Source organism: Vicia villosa, unplaced genomic scaffold (assembly GCF_029867415.1).
Source record: "Vicia villosa cultivar HV-30 ecotype Madison, WI unplaced genomic scaffold, Vvil1.0 ctg.000148F_1_1, whole genome shotgun sequence".
NCBI lineage: Eukaryota > Viridiplantae > Streptophyta > Magnoliopsida > Fabales > Fabaceae > Vicia > Vicia villosa.
In genome coordinates this window covers 53,791-73,186 of record NW_026705039.1, presented here as the reverse complement: position 1 = coordinate 73,186, position 19,396 = coordinate 53,791, and the positions used below count along the sequence as shown (strand labels likewise).

Below are 19,396 nucleotides of genomic sequence, written 5' to 3'. Positions count from 1 at the left end.
CATTATAAAGAAGTGTATGATAATATTCAAAGCGGATAAATAATCATACATTGGTCACCACTTCTCAACGTATATCACTTACTACTATTCACATCATTCAACATCTTACCGACAACAATAATATCAATCTCTATTGAGGCATACCTAGTCGATTATCACATATGCTCAACGAAACAACCATCAAATCTACACAAGATAACATTCATGTTATGCACACACAAATATTCAACTACGACTCGTCATACGACTTTACTTATGCAACTCAAACAATGCAAATGCATGTGGTACCATTGGAGTAAAACTCCCGTCTCAAACAATTGCCATTGTGCCGTCTCAAACATATGCCACAAGGGCCATCTCAAACATTTGCCACAAGGGCCGTCTCAAACAATGCAATGAATGTGACTCAATGATGCATATTCACAATCACACTTAACGACATAATCGACTCGAACAACATAATCTACGTAAACGACATGATCAACTTAAACGACATAATCAATTCCGGATCTCCAATGTCAACAAAATCCAATTAAAGTTAGATTCCAAGAGTTTTCAAAGTTATACTAAGCATATTCAATGGAAAAATATCAATTAGGGCTTCACGTAGGTCCAAACGGCACTTGAAAAGGAGTTACGGTTCAAAAGTTACATCATTTCAAAGTTTGGAAAAAGTTCTGTAAAACAGGGTTCGCGGCGCCAACAAAGTTCGCGGCGCGAACTGAGTGAATCAAATATTCTTGAGTTTCTGCCAAGTAGTTCCCGGCGCCAATAAAGTTCGCGGCGCGAACTGAGCGAATTAAATATTCCTGAGTTTATGCCAAGCAGTTTGCGGCGCGAACTGGCGATTTTCAGAAAATCCCAAACACAGAAAACAGCATACGAATCCCATCCCAAATCCCCTAAACTCAACCCAATCAAGTTGGAAAACACCAACCATCACGAACAACAATAGAATACATGTTATAACCACAAATATAACACATATTATGGATCTTCTAACATCATAACATCATCAAACATCAATTAAAACACATTTCAAATCATAAATTCATGCATTTGTTCATAAACCCTAACATCTCTACACACAACTTCCATGGATACAAACATACAATCAAATCCCACCCAAAACATCATCATACATCCCTTTAGCATGAAAGAATCCCACCCTTACCTTAGGTTTGGATTGAAGACAACTCTAGCTTCAATATTGAGATTCCCCCTTTCTCTTCACTCTACTCTTCTCTTCTCTTCTTTCACAACTTTGTCAAAGCGAGCTTCTAAGTCTAAAACCCCTAAAATCCTTGTTTTGTTTAACTTACTATATTTCTCGTTACTAATGGGCCTTAAATCACACCCTACACTTACTAATGCTACCTTAAGCCCAATAACTCTCCTAATTTATTAACTTATATTATTTATGATAAAACCCCACAAATAACGCCAATATCGCACAAGCACTCAATTAACACATAATTTATTAAAACAAAACACATATCATAACACGACATAATTAAATAAAACACGCAAACTAAAAACGGGCGTTACAACTCTCCCCCACTTAGAATATTTTCGTCCTCGAAAATTACCTCAAACAAACAGCTCAGGATACGACTCGCGCATCTTGCTCTCCAACTCCCACGTCAAACTTTCACCGGTAGCACCCGACCAAACGACCTTCACCAAAGCAATCTCTTTGCCTCTAAGCATCTTCGTCTCACGATCCTCAATCCTTATAGGCATAGTCTCCACCGTGAGATTATCCCGCACTTGCACATCGTCCATATGAATCACATGCGAAGGATCTGAAACATACTTCCGAAGTTGCGACACATGAAACACGTAACTCAAATTCGAAAGATTAGGCGGTAAGGCCACTCTATACGCCACATTACCAACTCTCTCGGAAATCTGATATGGTCCAATAAAACGAGGAGTTAGCTTCTTCGACTTCAAGGCTCTTCCCACACCAGTCGTTGGCGTAACTCTTAAAATACATGATCACCAACTTGGAATTCCAAATCCTTCCTCCTCTTATCATGGTAAATCTTCTGCCTACTCTGAGAAGCCTTCTTCTTCTCCCGAATCAACTTAACCTTCTCGGTAGTTTCTCGTACAATCTCAGGTCCAAGTACTACACTCTCGCCAGATTCATGCCAACACAACGGAGTCCTACATCTCCGACCATACAACGCCTCAAAAGGTTCCATTCCAATACTCGAATGGTAACTATTGTTGTATGTGAACTCGATCAATGGAAGATAAGTATCCCACGTACGTCCCTGCTCAAGAACACAAGATCTCAACAAATCCTCCAAAGATTGAATCGTTCTCTCCGTTTGACCATCGGTCTGAGGTTGATACGCCGAACTCAACCTCAACTTAGAACCCAACGCCTCTTGCAAACTCTTCCAAAAATCTGAAGTGAACCTCGGATCTCTATCCGAAACAATACACAAAGGAACACCATGCAACTTCACAATCACACGGACATAAGTTTCCGCCAACTTCGAAACCGGGTAAGTGATGTTAATAGGTATGAAATGAGCCGACTTTGTAAGCCTATCAACAATCACCCATATCGAATCATGTCCTCTCACGGTATTCGACAAACTTGTCACAAAATCCATGGAAATACTATCCCATTTCCATTCAGGAACTTCTAACGGTTGCATTAAGCCAGCAGGCTTCTGATGTTCAGCCTTCGACTTCTGACAAGTCAAACATGCATACACAAACTGAGCTATGTCACACTTCATTCCAGGCCACCAAAACAAATTCTTCAAATCTTGGTACATCTTCGTAGCCTCGGGATGAATACTCAGATTACTCCTATGACCTTCCTCAAGAATAGATATTTTCAAATCTACATCATCAGAAATACAAATCCGATCACGGAACCTAAACATACCGTGCACGTCTAACTTGAAATCACCATTCTCAGCTTGATCGACTCCAATCATCGAATCAACCAATTTCACATCCAACTTCTGGGCTTCTCTGACACTATCCAGAAAATCATTGTTAATCTTCAACATACCCAATCGAACACTCTTAGGGGTCACTTCACATACCAAACTCTTATCTCGAAATTGCCCAATTAATTCTAACTCCTTAACCATCATTTCCGACATATGCAAAGTCTTGCGAATCAAAGCATCGGCAACAACATTAGCCTTTCCTGGATGATAATTCAAACCAAAAATCAAAATCTTTCAACAGTTCTAACCACCTTCGTTGTCTCATATTCAATTCTTTCTGATCAAACAAATACTTTAAGCTCTTATGGTCGCTAAAGACTTCAAATCTAGAACCATAAAGATAATGTCTCCAAATCTTCAACACGAACACTACAACAACACGTTCCAAATCATGTGTAGGATAGTTCTTCTCATGAACTCTCAACTGTCTCGATGCATAAGCAACAACTTTACCATTTTGCATGAGCACACCTCCTAAACCCATCTTAGAAGCATTACAATAGACCATGAACGATTCTTCCAGATTAGGCAATATCAAAATCGGTGCCGACGTCAACCTTTTCTTCAACTCAACAAAGCTCTCTTCACTAGAAACACCCCATACGAAAGATTTACCCTTACAAGTCAACTTAGTCAACGGAAGAGCTAACTTAGAGAAACCTTCAATGAACCTTCTATAATAACCGGCTAATCCCAAAAAGCTTCGAACCTCGGTAGCCGACTTAGGAGTTTCCCATCTCAACATGACATCAACTTTAGACGGATCCATGACAATACCATCACTTGAGATGACATGCCCCAAAAAACTAACCTCTTTCAACCAAAACTCACACTTGGACAACTTAGCATACAACTTCTTCTCTTTCAAGACTTGCATTGCCAACTTCAAATGCTCAGCATGATCTGATTCTGATTTAGAGTAAATCAAAATGTCATCAATGAACACCACCAAAAAACGATCCAGATACTCATGGAAAATGCGGTTCATGTACTCCATAAATACTCCAGGAATTGCTATGAGTACGTACTTAACCCCTAGGTACGTGGTTCGATTCCTGCGGGAGGCAAAAACAATATTTCCTGGGCAGCCGGTAAGCGGACCTAAGGGGAGTATTAATTAAGCTAGTGACATGCTTGGTAGGCCAGAAGCCCCGCGGGGTAAGTGGAAATCCAGGGTGTTACATTAAAAAGGCGCCTTTTTATGTAACATCCCGAGCCTTCGGCGTTCCCAGCACTATTACCTCACGAACTTCTCTACCCCCCTCACTAGTAGAGTTTTTACCTTTCGTGGGAATCGAACCCTGTACCCTGGGGTTCAAGTACATGTTCATTCCATTCCCACTACAATTTGAGTAGCTCAATTGGTAGTAGGAATGGAATGAACATGTACTTGAACCCCAAGATACAGGGTTTGGTTCCCACGAAAGGCAAAAACTCTACTAGTGAGGGGGGTAGAGAAGTTCGTGAGGTAATAGTGTCGGGAACGCCGAAGGCTCGGGCTGTTACATAAACTCCCTGCTAGCTTATGGTGCATTTGTAATAAGGAGTTAAACCCCAACATCAGCGGCCTTGACGATCAACATGTTGCTTTTACTCTCAACCACATGAATCATAGCCTTGGTTTTGCTGTTGTTTATGCTTCTACTTGTCATGTTACTAGAAGAAACTTATGGAACAGATTGGAAACTATATTAGATCCTGCCATACCTTGGTGTTTTATCGGTGATTTCAATGTCATTTTGGGCTGCCATGAGCACAAAGAAAGATTTCTGCCTGCTGCTGGTCCTATTGCAGACTTCCAAAATTTCGTGCGGTTTGGTTTGGTTCGGTTTTCTTTTTAAAAAATCCAAACAAAACTAATGCGGTTCGGTCGGTTCGGTTTTTTACTAATATTTTATTGAGCCGTACATATACATATAGATGACAACATAATTTTGTATTTAGACATTCATACACTATCAAATAACAACAAAACTCCTCATATTTTTACAACAATTTTTAATTTAATATGTAAAAATTAAATTAGACAAAAGTGGAATATTAAACATAAAATAATAGCATAAAACAATATAAAAATTATTAAAATGAGAAGGTGAAAAAGAAAGAATATAAGAGAGTAGAGATTATAGAAGAAGAGTGAAGATGTATGTTGCAAAGAAGGTGCGATAATGTTATTAGAGATTCGAGAAGATTGAGACTAAAATATATGTAAGGATGAGAAAATTATTCGTAATCATAAGACTAAGGTATAATAGATTTAAGTTTGGGTTGGATGTGAGTTAAGTAAAAGTTATGTTATAACATAATGCGGTTTGATTTGGCTTGGTTCGGTTTATAAAATACAAACCGCAAACCGAACTGAACCGTGCGGTTTTGTTAAAAAATAACCCAAACTAATCCGAACCAAATGCGGTTTTTTGCGGTTTCGATTTGATTTGGTTTGGTTTGCGATTTTCTATTGAGTTGGTTTGATTTTGAACACCCCTAATAAAAACAAGTAGAAAAAAAATTAAATAATAAGAATAAATGCATTTCATTTATGTTGTAAATCGAAAAAAAGAAGAAGAAAGATATATAATGAAAAAGAAAACCGATAAGTTTTCTATTATTTTTAGACATTTTCAAATAAATTTTATATTTTTTTATTCACAATAAAATTATTATGTATAACTATTATTACCATATTTTTTTTATATTATTATGTACTCTATTTAGAAATGTATCAATTTCCTTTTTTCAATAAATAAAACATAACATAATTAAAAATAAATAAATAATAAATAAAAGAAATTATAATCAGTTTAAAAATAAGAAGAAACTATTTTTATTACTTTAAATAAAAAAAGTTAAATTTAATATTAATTAAATTAAAGTTTATAAAGTTCAATAAAATTACTTTAAATAAAATTACTTAAAATAAAATCACTTTTAATAAAATTATTTTATATAAAAATAAATTTAATATTCACTCATATTCTTGAAATCTTTAATAAAAGGTTAACTTTTATGTAATCTAATTTTAATTTTTTTTTTTGGAAAAAATTTATCAATTAAAAAATTTATTTTTACTTATATTTTATTAAATATCAGGTTATTATTTTATAAATTAAGTTACCTTAAAGATAAATGATTTATTGTTATCCTAATATTAAACTCTTCTTAATTTTAAAATAAAAATTTTATTGAAAGAATGTTGTAGTCAATATTTCCTTAAAAGTGAAATAAAAAATTTCTTAGTCAATATCATTTCATATTGTATAGGTACGAGGTATGTTCATAAAAATAATATTTTATATAATGTTATCACATATAAATATAAGTGTAGGGATTCCTTCTTTTTCAGCAACAAAAGAAAAGAGTGGAGTTTAATACTTTTTACAATTAGGATAAGAAGTATTACAATGTTAATGAACAAAACCCAATTTTGTTTTGTGTCATTTTTCTTACTGTCAGTGATCTTTAATTCTATGATTGCCTCATCCATTACATCTAGAGGTATTATTTCTTTGATATTACTTCTCCCATTCTTCTTAACTAATAACACATTTTTTAATTAAATATTATTTTTACATAAATTATTAAATTTAATTGATATACAGTGACATATATAAGCAAATTTATACCGTCAATTAATCATTACAATTATATTTTTTTAATTGTTTGACTTTTGCTTTAATCACATCTAAAATATTTTATAAGAGTGGTTGTAATACCCTAATTGTGTGAGAAAATTTAAAGTGACATTGCATATTAATTAATTTCATAAATTAAATTCATATTGAGAATATAAATATATTTTATATTGTTATTTAATCATAATCACTAGTTTTTTTAAAATATATTTTTACTTATTTTTAAAATAACATTTAGGGAGTCCAATACATAAAATTAAAATATTTTCATATTAAGTTCTTATTTTAAGAATTAATAATACATTTTATTATTTATTATTATTTGAATTAAGTTGATATGTATTAATAATGTAAAAATATTTTATATTATTTGTTATTAATCGTAAACGTTAGATTTTTATTTTAATCAAATATAAAATACTAATGTTTATGATATACCGAATGAGTAAAACTTTATATATAAATATATTGCATCTTAATTTAATTAACCTCTTCTAATCTTTTTTATTTTAGAAGTCAGGCGTCCCTTGGTTCCCAAATATGAGATAGATATTCAGGTATGACCCATCATCCTCATTACTGCTATTTCACAATATATTTATTTATTTTTAATATTTATTAATTATATTATTATTTGATATTTTATCAAGTTAAAAAAATTATTAAACCATAGTAAACTATTAAGATTGACGAATAAAAACTTCACTTCTATTACCGTATGAAAGTATAGTTAATAAAAAATGATAATTATATGTCTTATTAATTGTTAAATTTTTTTCAGCATATTGAAGAATCTGATGAAAAGTTTGTGTCTCAAACAAAAGTAGAAGAAATTAAGGATTTGTTGTCAAGAAAGGTTTTAATTGAAACAACGTCAACACCTAAAAATTGTACTGGCCATTGTAACAAGTGTGTTCCATGCAGAGCTGTCACAAGACCAGTGCCACACCTACCAAACCCACCTCCAAACCTGAAGTATGGGAATGTAAATGCGTTCCAGCGAAAAAATAATCGTATTTTGCAAGAGTCCAAACCGGAAGTATGGGAATGTAAATGCTTTCCACCCAAAAAATAATTATATTTTGCAGGAGTCCAAACCGGAAGTATGGGAATGTAAATGCGTTCCACCCAAATAATAATTATCATTATGTATAATTTTATCTTTTATTAAAATAAATAATACAGAACTCTTGCTAATAAAACTTGTGATGCATGTAACTAAAATTTGATTTTTAATGAATGATTGATGATGATCATGCAAGTTAGAATCTTTGAAAAAAGTTTGCCACCCGCTTATTTTTGTAATAAATTACTAATATCTTTTTCTTATAGAGATCCTCTTTGAATGAGACTTTAATCATTATAAAATAGATAGAACACATCATGAATTGTTTAATTGGTTAAGCATAGTAGGTGATATATATATATATATATATATATATATATATATATATATATATATATATATATATATATATATATATATATATATATATATAAGGAGGGATCAAATTACACTAATTAGTTACACTAATTTACAACTTTGATTTATTTAAAATCCAATGGCTATTAAAGAAGCACCTTATCAAGTTGTTCCTCAGCATGAGGGACAAACTTCCAAAGCGCCGTAACACATGTGGAGTCTGTCTGGGAAGTTAGAACTGAAAACATGTTTGATTCTCTGAACACTATTGAAAAGGATAATGACTCTATAAGTATTTCTAGTTCCCAGGACGTTGAGTTTGTTGATGCTACTCAGTTTCATCCGGAGGATCGGGGGCAAGATTACTCTGATAACCAGACTCAGTCTCAAGATATGAGTTTCCTAAGAAAATCATGGGCCAACATGGTTGAGGAAGATGACACAGGGCAAAGAATTACTGTTGATCTTGGTCATTGTTTGGATCCATATATTTGGGAAATAAAACTAAATGTATGTGTGTCAAGGGAATTATAGTATTTTCTCTCTTAAATAAAAGTTAGGGCATTGTTTGGATCCATGTCACTAACCTTTTAAAACAAAAACCAGAATTTTAGTAGTAGAAGAAGAAGGAAAACGTGGAAAGGGAGAGGAAGAGGAGAAAAGTTCCAAACTTGGTCCAAAGCTCCCGACTTGCATGCAACAGATTTTGTCCAAGATTTGATTCTACCATAACCTTCATCTTGCTTTCAGCCTCATCATCATCTTCTTCATCTCTAAGGTGAGTCCCTAGTTAGTATCCATGGGGTTTTGCATGTGGGGATTTAATTGGGGTTTAGGGATTGTGAGTAAACCATGAATCAATGATGCTAACTGTGTTTGTTGTGATATAATCCTTGCATTCTGATGTTCCTAAATGTATTTACATGTTTTAAATTCGTTGGGATGTTGTTAGTAATGCAGGAAACAAACTTAGAAGCATTTTGGGACTGTCTTAGGAACCTTAAAAATGTAGAAAAATGGTTCTGGTGCAGTGTAACCAGTTACGGTCTTGGTGTAACCAGTTACGCTGTTGAAAACTGGGAAATTTGGGCATTTTGCGTGTCCGTAATCGGTTACGGGTTCTGGTGTAACCGGTTACACTGAGTGGGAAAGGAAAAATCAGCAATCCTTGAAAATTCGTAACTCCCGTCTCGTGTACCCGTTTGACGCGTACCATATACCGTTAGAAAGCTAATAAAGTGTACTATCTAGGAAAATTAGCCTTGGTTTCTAAATATTATTTTTTTGATATATCTGACGCACCTTCAGTTAAGTGCGACGCTGATAACATGTGGATTATGTATAGTTAGACTGAATTTACTTCATTATCCTTAACTGCTGTGTTATGTCATTATGTGCTATACATGAATATATGAGGACACCGTCGTTTTGGTTAAACGATTGGATTGATTGTATTGTTTATGACCTTGACATTGTGTCATATTTCTGTATGCTTGAGTCGAAGTGGCCGGAAGGCTAGATTGGGATGCTACTCCGACTATGTGGTCAATGAGTCTTCCCGGACCGTGGAGTCCAATGGAATAGCCCGTTCATGTGTATTGTTCGATAAGGTGTGCATCTGAGCTACCGTTTCAGTGTGCTCGTGAGTGTCGTACGGGGTTTTTACTCACTTGGCGTTAACACACTTGCGTGCTCGGTATGGTGGGGTTATGCGGCCATGTAGGCTAATGCATAATGAGGTAACTCACCTCTAGTGAAGTCACGTAGACTAATACTAGGCTTTCGCCTGATGGGCTCAGGCGTCAAGGTGGCGGCTTGTACTCGACGTAATTCACTTGCGTGAAGAAGGTTAATGGGCACTACAACAAATATAATCTTTAGCAGCACCCCTACGAGAGCGCTTTTAGGAAAAAGCGCTCTTAAAGATTTCGCTAAAAACAAAAAAAAAACAAGGGAAAAAAGCGCTGGTAAATGGTGGGGGTACGAGAGCGCTTTCTAGAAAGCGCTGGTAAAGGGTGGGGGTACGAGAGCGCTTTCTAGAAAGCGCTGGTAAAGGGTGGGGGTACGAGAGCGCTTTCAAAAAGCGCTGGTAAAGGGGGGGGTACGAAAGCGCTTTCAAAAGCGCTGGTAAAGGGGGGGATACGAAAGCGCTTTTATTCAAAAAGCGCTGGTGTAGATGGGGTTACAAAGGCGCTTTTGAAAAGCGCTCTAGTAGCTAATTTAAAATTAAAATTTCTAAAACAAAATTAACAAAACACGCTATTTGCCTTCAGTACTGTTCTTCTCTAAGCTAATAACGAAACCCATATCTCCCTTCGCTCTGCTACTGTTCCACGCGAAATCGCCGCCGTAGAGCCATACGTTCATCTCCTTCTCTTCACTGCAACCACATTCATCCTACAATCATCTTCTTCTCTTCGCCACCGTAGCTCAGCAACAAAGTTCATACGCGAAGGCATCTTCGTCTCCTCGAATCGACTCTGATTTTCACAGGTATCTTTGATTTTGATTCTGCATAGCTGGGTTTTATATATGCTCGACTTTGATTTTGAATACAGTCATTGCAATTGGCATTAGGGTTTGTTTAATCAGCAAAGGTTTTATCAGTCATTGCAATTGGCGTTAGGGTTTGTCAAATAGCAATGGTACAGAGCTATAGTGTTGCGAAATTTGAACTGCACATTGTTGCTTTCTGATACGGATGATTGTTATTTGTCACATTTAATTTGCAGTAGAAAAATTTATGATAGAGATAAAATAGTAATGAAGAAAGTTTGTTGAAATAGAATGGATCAAGGTAACTATGTATGTTGAAAACTACTTCCTGCTGTGTTGTTTGATATCAATTTGAAAATGAAAGTTTGTTTGAGGAATTTGTTAGATAATTTGTTAGATTTTGTTAGAATTTAGATAATTTTATCTCTTGTAGAATTTGTTAAATAGATTTTGTTTGATGAAAGTATGTTAAATAGATTTTCTTCATTACTATTTTATCTCTTGTAGAATTTGTTAGATAATTTTAAATGATGAGTTGTCATATTAACTTGGAATATACATGAGAGTTGAGAGATATACAAAAGAAAGGGATATAATCTTAACTTTCTTTATGCATTCATTCTGCTGAAGTTATCAAAAGTAAATAATTTAATTAAAAAGTTTACCAAAAAGAAAAAATCACAAACAAGTAGAGTTGAATATCAATAAAAAAGAAGAGTTAGAAGTGAAAAACAATAGTTACCAACTTATCTGCCTTGGATGTGTCATACTGGTTTCATTGGTTTTAACCATTTGATATAGGTACATGTGGTCTCCCTTATTGTTTTACTTTTGTGTTGCAAATGTTAGGAGTTCCTAAATAGTTTATTCAGTAAATTCCTAAATTGTTGAATCTGGCTTATTAGTAAATTTCTTTCTCAAATTACTGGTATTATGATGAATTTTGCAGTATAGAAACTAACTTTAATATGTTCAATTTAGATTGGGTTTTTTTTGATATTGTGTTAGTAGTGGTGTATTTAACTGCATCGTGTGTGTTTAATTTTACAGTTACTTTGAAGGCTTTGGTTTCTACTCGTACAACGCCGATTCAAACCTACCCGTCTCCCACATCAAGTCTAACTCAGGTTACTATCCCTTTCTTCATGCTTATAGTTTGTTGTTTTCTGCTTGTAGTTTATTGTTTATGGTTCTATTTAATTTCAATTTAGTGTCTCTCAATCCATTTTTTGGTTTGTGGACTTATATTACCTTGAAATAAGGTAATGTCTTCTTTAAGAAATCGGGTATTCTAATTAGGTATTCTGATTAGGTATTCTATTATTCACACTTTATAGGATCTCATTAAGTATTCTGATCAAAACATAATGATGATAGCTATTTATTATCTTGACAGAATTCCTTAGTACCTGATAGAGAAACCAAGAAGCATTTGTTTAGCTTAATTAAGTCATGGATAAGACATGGATGAGATCAAACCGATTGTCGAAAGAGTACGAGAAAGGGGTATGGGAATTCGTTGAGTTTGCGGTTGCGCACTCCGAAGACCCGCTTCGAATGCCGTGTCCTTGCTTGGGTTGCTGTTATGGGGATAAGGTTGACGGGAAAAAGTTGGGATCCCATTTACTACGGTTTGGAATTGATAGAAGTTATACATGTTGGACAATGCATGGTGAGAAAAGTAACGGGAATGCTGGGTCGAGTTGTAATAGGAAGTATGCTTCAAACGACGATTGCACAGACACATACGATTGCGATCGAGTCGAAGAGATTGCAGAAGCGCTTGAAGAAGATCTTGCGGATTGTCCCAAAATGTTTGAGAGGTTGGTAAGCGATGCAGAGAAACCGTTGTATGATGGTTGTTCAAAATTCACAAGATTGTCTGTGGTGTTAAAGTTGTACAACTTAAAGGCGGACAATGGATGGTCGGATAAAAGTTTCACAGAGTTATTAGCCCTTATGAAAGATATGCTACCAGAGGATAATGTTCTTCCCAATCGAACGTATGAAGCCAAAAAGATGTTGTCCTCTATTGGCATGAGCTATGATAAGATACATGCATGTCCAAACGATTGCGTTTTGTTTCGAAACGAGTATGCAGCGTTGAATGAGTGTCCTAAATGTGGTGCCCCTCGATATAAGAAAAAGTTGTCTCCTGCTAAAGTCTTATGGTATTTTCCTATAATTCCGAGATTTAGACGCATGTATCGTAGTGAGACCGATTCAAGACACTTGACTTGGCATGCAGATGAAAGAATTATTGATGGAAAGTTGCGACATCCGGCAGACTCACCACAATGGATGAAAGTTGATACTGAATATCCTGAATTTGGAAAAGAAGCAAGAAACCTTCGGTTGTCATTGTCTACTGATGGAATGAACCCGCATGGTATTCAAAGTATCTCGCATAGCACATGGCCTGTGATTCTTATGATCTATAACCTACCTCCGTGGCTATGTATGAAGCGTAAGTACATGATGTTATCTATGCTAATTTCTGGGCCTAAACAACCAGGGAATGACATAGATGTATACTTGGCACCCTTAATCGAAGATTTAAAGTTTTTGTGGGAGAACGGTGTGGAGGTTTACGATGGGTATAGGAAGGAAAGTTTCAACTTGAGGGCGATGTTGTTTGGAACAATTAATGATTTTCCAGCATACGGAAATCTATCCGGGTACAGCAATAAAGGTCAAAAGGCGTGTCCCGTTTGTGAAGATGAAACCGATACGACACGATTGGAGCTTTGTCAGAAGAATGTCTTTCTCGGCCATCGTAGATTCTTAAATTCTAATCATCACTACCGTGGGTGGAGAAAAGCATTCAACGGAAAGGCCGAACACGGTACAGCCCCGCCTTTTTTGTCAGGTGATCAAATTTTTGAAAAGGTGAAAGATGTGAGCACTCAGTTTGGCAAGCCTTTTGCACATTCACTTGTCAAGGGTGGGTGGAAGAAGAAGTCAATTTTTTTTGAACTTCCATATTGGAAGTCGTTGTACGTAAGACATTTCCTGGATGTTATGCATATTGAAAAAAATGTATTTGACAGCGTCATAGGTACGTTACTCAATATACAAGGAAAGTCTAAGGATGGCCTTAACATAAGGAAGGACATGGTAAACATGGGAATGAGAACTGAATTGGGACCCGTGACGAAAGGAAGACGAACATATCTGCCACCTGCTGTTTACACTCTATCTAGAAAGGAGAAGAAAACATTGTGTAAGTTTCTCAGTGAAGTTAAAGTTCCAGAAGGCTACTCTTCAGATATTAGAAGACTTGTGTCCATGAAAGACCTCAAGTTAAAGAGTTTGAAGACGCATGATTGTCATATTATAATGGAACATTTTTTACCAATAGGTATACGTTCTATTCTTCCAGAAAAAGTAAGAAGCGCAATAACTAAGTTGTGTTTCTTCTTCAGGTCAATTTGCAGTAAGGTGGTCGATCCCGCGATCTTACCAACATTGCAAAAAGAGATAGTTGTTACTTTATGTGATCTTGAAATGTATTTTCCTCCCTCGTTTTTTGACATAATGGTTCATCTAGTCGTGCATCTTGTGAAAGAGACACAATTGTGCGGACCAGCTTATATGAGATGGATGTACCCTGCTGAACGTTATATGAAAATATTAAAAGGGTACGTGAAAAACAGAAGTCGACCGGAGGGCTGTATTGCGGAACGATACGTTGTTGAAGAAGCGGTTGAGTTTTGTACTGAATATCTGTCAAATGTTCAATCTATTGGACTCCCTAAGTCTCATATTGTCGAAAAAAAAGAAGGAAAAAGGCTAATTGGAAATAAAGTTGTGACAGTATCAATGGTCGAACGGGATCAAGCGCACTTGTATGTTCTGCACAATGAGATTGAGGTTGAGCCGTATGTTGAAATGCACAAGATTGTTCTCCGAGATTTAAATCCAAATAGAAATGAGAACTGGATAGTACGAGAGCACAATCGAAGTTTCATACCGTGGTTTAGGGATCATATTTATTCAAAGTATCGTTCAGATCCTGCTTCAGTAACAGAAAGGTTGAGATGCTTAGCCTATGGTCCAACTGTAATTGTGCTTTCTTATAGCGCATACGCAATTAATGGATACACATTTTATACCAAAGAACAGGATGATAAAAGTACTATGCAAAATAGTGGTGTTACCTTGGTGGCTGAAGCAATGCACATATCAAGTGCGAATGACTTAAATCCGAAATTTGCAAATTTGTCATATTTTGGGGTTATCGAGCGCATTTTGGTGTTTGATTACGCGAAGTTTCAGATTCCTGTATTTGGTTGCAAGTGGGTTGAAAATAATAGTGGCATACGAATGGATAAGTCAGGATTTTTGCAAGTGGATCTCAATAGGGTAGGGTACAAAGATGAGCCTTTCATTCTAGCCTCTCAAGCTAAACAAGTGTTCTATGTCAATGATCCTTCAAGTACGAAATGGTCTATAGTGCTTTTATCTTACAAAATAGTTGATGAAAACATTGAAGATCAAGGTGATATTGGTGTTGGCATTGATTCTTGTACAAGAAGCGATCAAAATGAGAATGAATCTTGTACTAGAAATGATCATAATGAGGGTATTTGGATTAATCCAACCGTCCGCGTTGTTAAGAGACGCGTTGAACACAATCCTACCAAGAAAAGAAAGAGACGTTAGTGATAAAGGTAATAGTTTTATTCACTTTGTACCGATTGTTTTATTCAATAGTATAGTACTTATTCAATTTGTTTTATTCAATTTGTACCGATTGTTTTATTCAATTTGTACCGATTATTTTATTCAATTTTTACCGACTAATTTGTTTTGAACCATGTATCCGTTTGTCGACTTCTTTACATGTAAATATACTATTTTGACGATTCCGGATCTGTTCATGCACTTATCTTTACATTTCGGGACTGTTTTTTTATCGGTTTTGCTTCTGCCCGTAATCAAAAGTCGGGCTTAGGGTCTGAATTTCGGAAAACCGACTTTATTTTTGAGTCCGTGGGGACGTTTTACCATAGCCATGTAAATTTCGTTCAATTCCGACAACTTTCCGTTGAATGCTTTACTTTGTTTGATACAGGTTCAATGGCTTCAGATACAGGTCTATAGTGCTTTACTAATGTGCTTTACTTTGTTTGATACAGGTTCAATGGCTTCAGATAAAGATGCTCCACCTACAAACTCACAAGAAAACTCACAAGAAAGAGATGCTCCGGATACAAATGCTCCACCTGATACTGAAGCAAAAGAAGTTGCACGAGGCATCACGATTATGAAGGGAATCATACGACATAGAGACCAAGGATTAGTATACCCTTTGGAATGGAATTCTGAAAACCAACCAATTGGTCCTAATTCTGCAAAGTTGACAAGTTACATTGGTACACTTGTTCGTATGCATATTCCAATCTCCGTAGCTAAATGGAATATGAAGAGTGACGACTTGGATAATAAAAAAAAGGCGATTTGGGAAGAGCTTCAGGTATATACCATATATGGTTGTTGTTATTATATTGACGATAAATTGTTTACATTACTTATACTAACACACTATGCGTATGTTTTTTTGCAGAGGACCTTTGACATACCAGATGAGCGTAAAAAGTACATACTTAGTTTGGCCGGAAAAAGATATAGAGGGTGGAAAGCTTTTTTGACAAATAACTATCTTAAGGATAAAGATGGAAACTTTCTTGAAGAGGCGCCGGGAAGACCACTAAAGTATAAGATCTTCATTGATGAAGAAGATTGGGTTAAGTTTGTAAATCAAAGAGATGAAGCTTTTCGGAAAAGGAGTGTCACAAATAGCGCGAGAGCATCAAAACCCGCATATCCATACAAAAAAGGGCGTATGGGATATGCACGCTTGGAGGATAAAATCGTAAGTAAATAGAAATGCGTTTTAATTAATTGTCTAAATGTGTTTTATTTGACGATTTTGCGATTTGTGTCAATGCATAGTTGGAGGAGTCTAAAAGTGAGGAAACCTCACTTCCTGTACATGTGTTGTGGAGGGAAGCTCGGGTGGGCAAGAATCAAGCCGTCGATCCCGAAGTTCAGAGAGTGTATACTGAATGTGTAAGTATAATACTGTGTCTTTATTTAAATCAAATGTTTTTTAATATATAAATGATTTTTTATCTCCACTAATAATTATTGAAATATAAATGAATTACAGGAGACCTTGTCGCAATCGGTGTCCACCGGTGAGGATCATGATGATAGGAGCGTACTTAGTAGAGCCCTGCATGCTCCTGAGTATCCCGGTCGGGTGAGGGGTAAGGGTCATGGTGTGACTCCAACCTCTTATTACAAGAATCCTAGGAGAAGAAATCCTTCAAATGAAGAAGTGTTGCAAAAGTTGGCGGAATTGCAAGCACAAGTCTCTGCATTGCAAAAAGATAAAGATTTGTATATGAGAGAAAAGTGCAATACTGCATCGGTGAGAGAAACTAGTGATAAAGCTAGTTTCAACGGTCAAAGAAAATTTCCCGAGGTATTTCTTACAAATTGTTCTATTTCCTTACAAATTGTTCTATTTTGTTAACGATAATGACTTTATATTTACTATTGGTTTAGGGCATTTCTTCTTGCCAACTATTCTTATCGGCACCGTGTTATCGCCTAGTTGGCAAGGGAAAAGTGCACAACACTGTGGGAGATTTACTTCACCATAGACCGCTCCCGGATGGACACCTGAAAGTATCGGTGGATGTTGTAGTAGATCATGATGCGATGCTACCGGTACCTGACTTGGTCTCAGAGACGACATTGCTGCGAGATGCAATAGGATCATTTGTTGCATGGCCCTCGGAGCTCATTGTCATTAGTGATGAGGTATATTGAAAACGATTAAGAAATCATTTAGTTTTCGAATGTCAATTCTAAACCGTTTATTAACTATTTTTTACATTTTAATTTTAGATTGCTCCTATAAAACCCGCATATAAGGGTAAAGGGATTTTACAGGAGGAGGAGTCTGTTGCATCACTAAAAGAGGTACATTTAAAGTGTTAATAATTAATCTGAATCTAAATCTGCATGATTTTATATTTTACCTAACTTATATGATTTTTAGGCATCCGCTCGGGAGTCACAACAAGTGACGCAGCATGTTCGTACCGTACCACCCACTGGTCCTCCGAAGCCAGCGGGAAAAAAAGGCGGTGCTTTTGTGCCTCGGTACCGGTCGACGCTCGCAACAATGGTTGATATGTCCGATTTGAAGGACGGTGCTTTACGTGAAATCGTTATGGATGAGAGTGTCTTCGGTATTGAATTCAAGTCACTTATTGAACTTGATGACTTGGAGGAGATTTTTAAGCATGATCAACTAGGCGTCAATAACATGCACTCATACATCCGGTAATATTCCCTCATCCGATATATTATTTAATTAGTCTCACAATATAATTTATTTACACATTTCAATGAAAATAATCTAATGTTTGTTATGTTTTTATTTAAGGTTGTTGTATGACAGAGTGTTGCGCGGGACTCCGTTGTCTAACAGATTCCGTTTCGTGTCTTCCGCCCACTGCAGCGGAATGGAAATTGCTTCGGAACCGGAATCAGTTAGACAGCACTTAGTCGATAGATTCATGTCCACCGGCAACACAGAAAGTCTGCATCTTTGGGCGTATAATACCCGACCAGTAGGGTTAGTTTCTCATTCTTTGTTCATCTAATCTCTGTTTCTTTTGTGTATAGCAAAATTTTCATATAACCTATTGTTTTTATTTATAGAGCACACTGGTTGCTGCTTGCTATCAACCCTATAAGGGAAGTCGTGTATTATCTGAATTCGGTAAACGGTGAATGGACCAATTATCAGGCCATGAAGGACATCGTTGATTTGTAAGTGGGATCGTTCTAAATATATATTCGTGTATATTTATATATATATTTACTTATTTGTGGGATTGATCTAAACATATGCTTTTATATATTTGTTAATTAGATCAATACAAGTGTTCCGAAGTCAACGGGACGCACAGGTATCCCGAACTAAATCTAGCAACATTACTTGGATCCAAGTGCAGGTACATTATTTTTCACAATGTTGCTTATAATATATTTATGCTACTTGATAAAACAATGCACAACTATAGAATCTTATTTGTTTTTCTATGTAGTGTCCGCAACAGCGAAACAGTTACGATTGCGGATACTTTGTATTGCGGTATATAAAAGAAATCCTTCAGGCAAATCAATTAGAGATTCCGCTCACGGTATGAATTTATAACTTAAGATAATTTCATATAACTTATTACATTTAACTAAATGTATCATTCATTTTTTTTTGTAGTACCTTGACGAATTCCGTGCCGCTTCATACCCGAAACTTAAGTTGGAAGAAATAAAAGAGGATTTGAGTCATTTTTACATTAAGCACTTTTTCATGTAGGATTTGTGTCGATTTACTTACAATTTTATATAACATTATTGATGTTGTAATATATGATGTATATATATAATTTTGGATATTATTTTGGTATATATATTGTCTTACTGATGGCTGAAATAATATCGTCGAAAATAAATTACAGGTCGAAAATAAATTACAGGTCGAAAATATTACAGGTCGAAAATATTACAGGTCGACTGGGAGGATTAAATTACAGGCTGCACATTAAAAAACCTCACAAACCTACTAAAGCGCTTCTAAGTAAAAGCGCTGCCAAAGATTAATAAAAAAGAATTAAAAAAAAAAACGCAACATACGAAAGCGCTTCTCTAAAAGCGCTCTTATAGGGTGGGCTTTAAGAGCGCTTTTTCCTAAAAAAGCGCTCTTAAAGGCCACCCTATAAGAGCGCTTTTCCAAAAGCGCTTTCGTATGTTTCTTTTTTTTTTTTTTAACTCTCACA

At 35.7% G+C, this 19,396-nt stretch overlaps 1 protein-coding gene and 1 long non-coding RNA gene across 2 annotated transcripts; both read left to right on the top strand.

Moving 5' to 3' along the window:
• Nucleotides 1–6,383: 6,383 nt before the first annotated feature.
• LOC131624672 (EPIDERMAL PATTERNING FACTOR-like protein 6) lies at nucleotides 6,384–7,822 on the top strand. Its single transcript, XM_058895601.1, has 3 exons — nucleotides 6,384–6,476; nucleotides 7,127–7,170; nucleotides 7,395–7,822. The coding sequence occupies exons 1-3, from the start codon at nucleotides 6,389–6,391 to the stop codon at nucleotides 7,686–7,688; spliced, it is 426 nt and encodes a 141-aa protein (XP_058751584.1). The 5' UTR covers nucleotides 6,384–6,388; the 3' UTR covers nucleotides 7,689–7,822.
• Nucleotides 7,823–18,275: 10,453 nt separating this feature from the next.
• LOC131624696 (uncharacterized) lies at nucleotides 18,276–18,760 on the top strand. The gene is made up of 3 exons (XR_009290650.1): nucleotides 18,276–18,386; nucleotides 18,490–18,571; nucleotides 18,665–18,760. It is a non-coding gene; the product is annotated as an uncharacterized LOC131624696 (long non-coding RNA).
• Nucleotides 18,761–19,396: the final 636 nt, after the last annotated feature.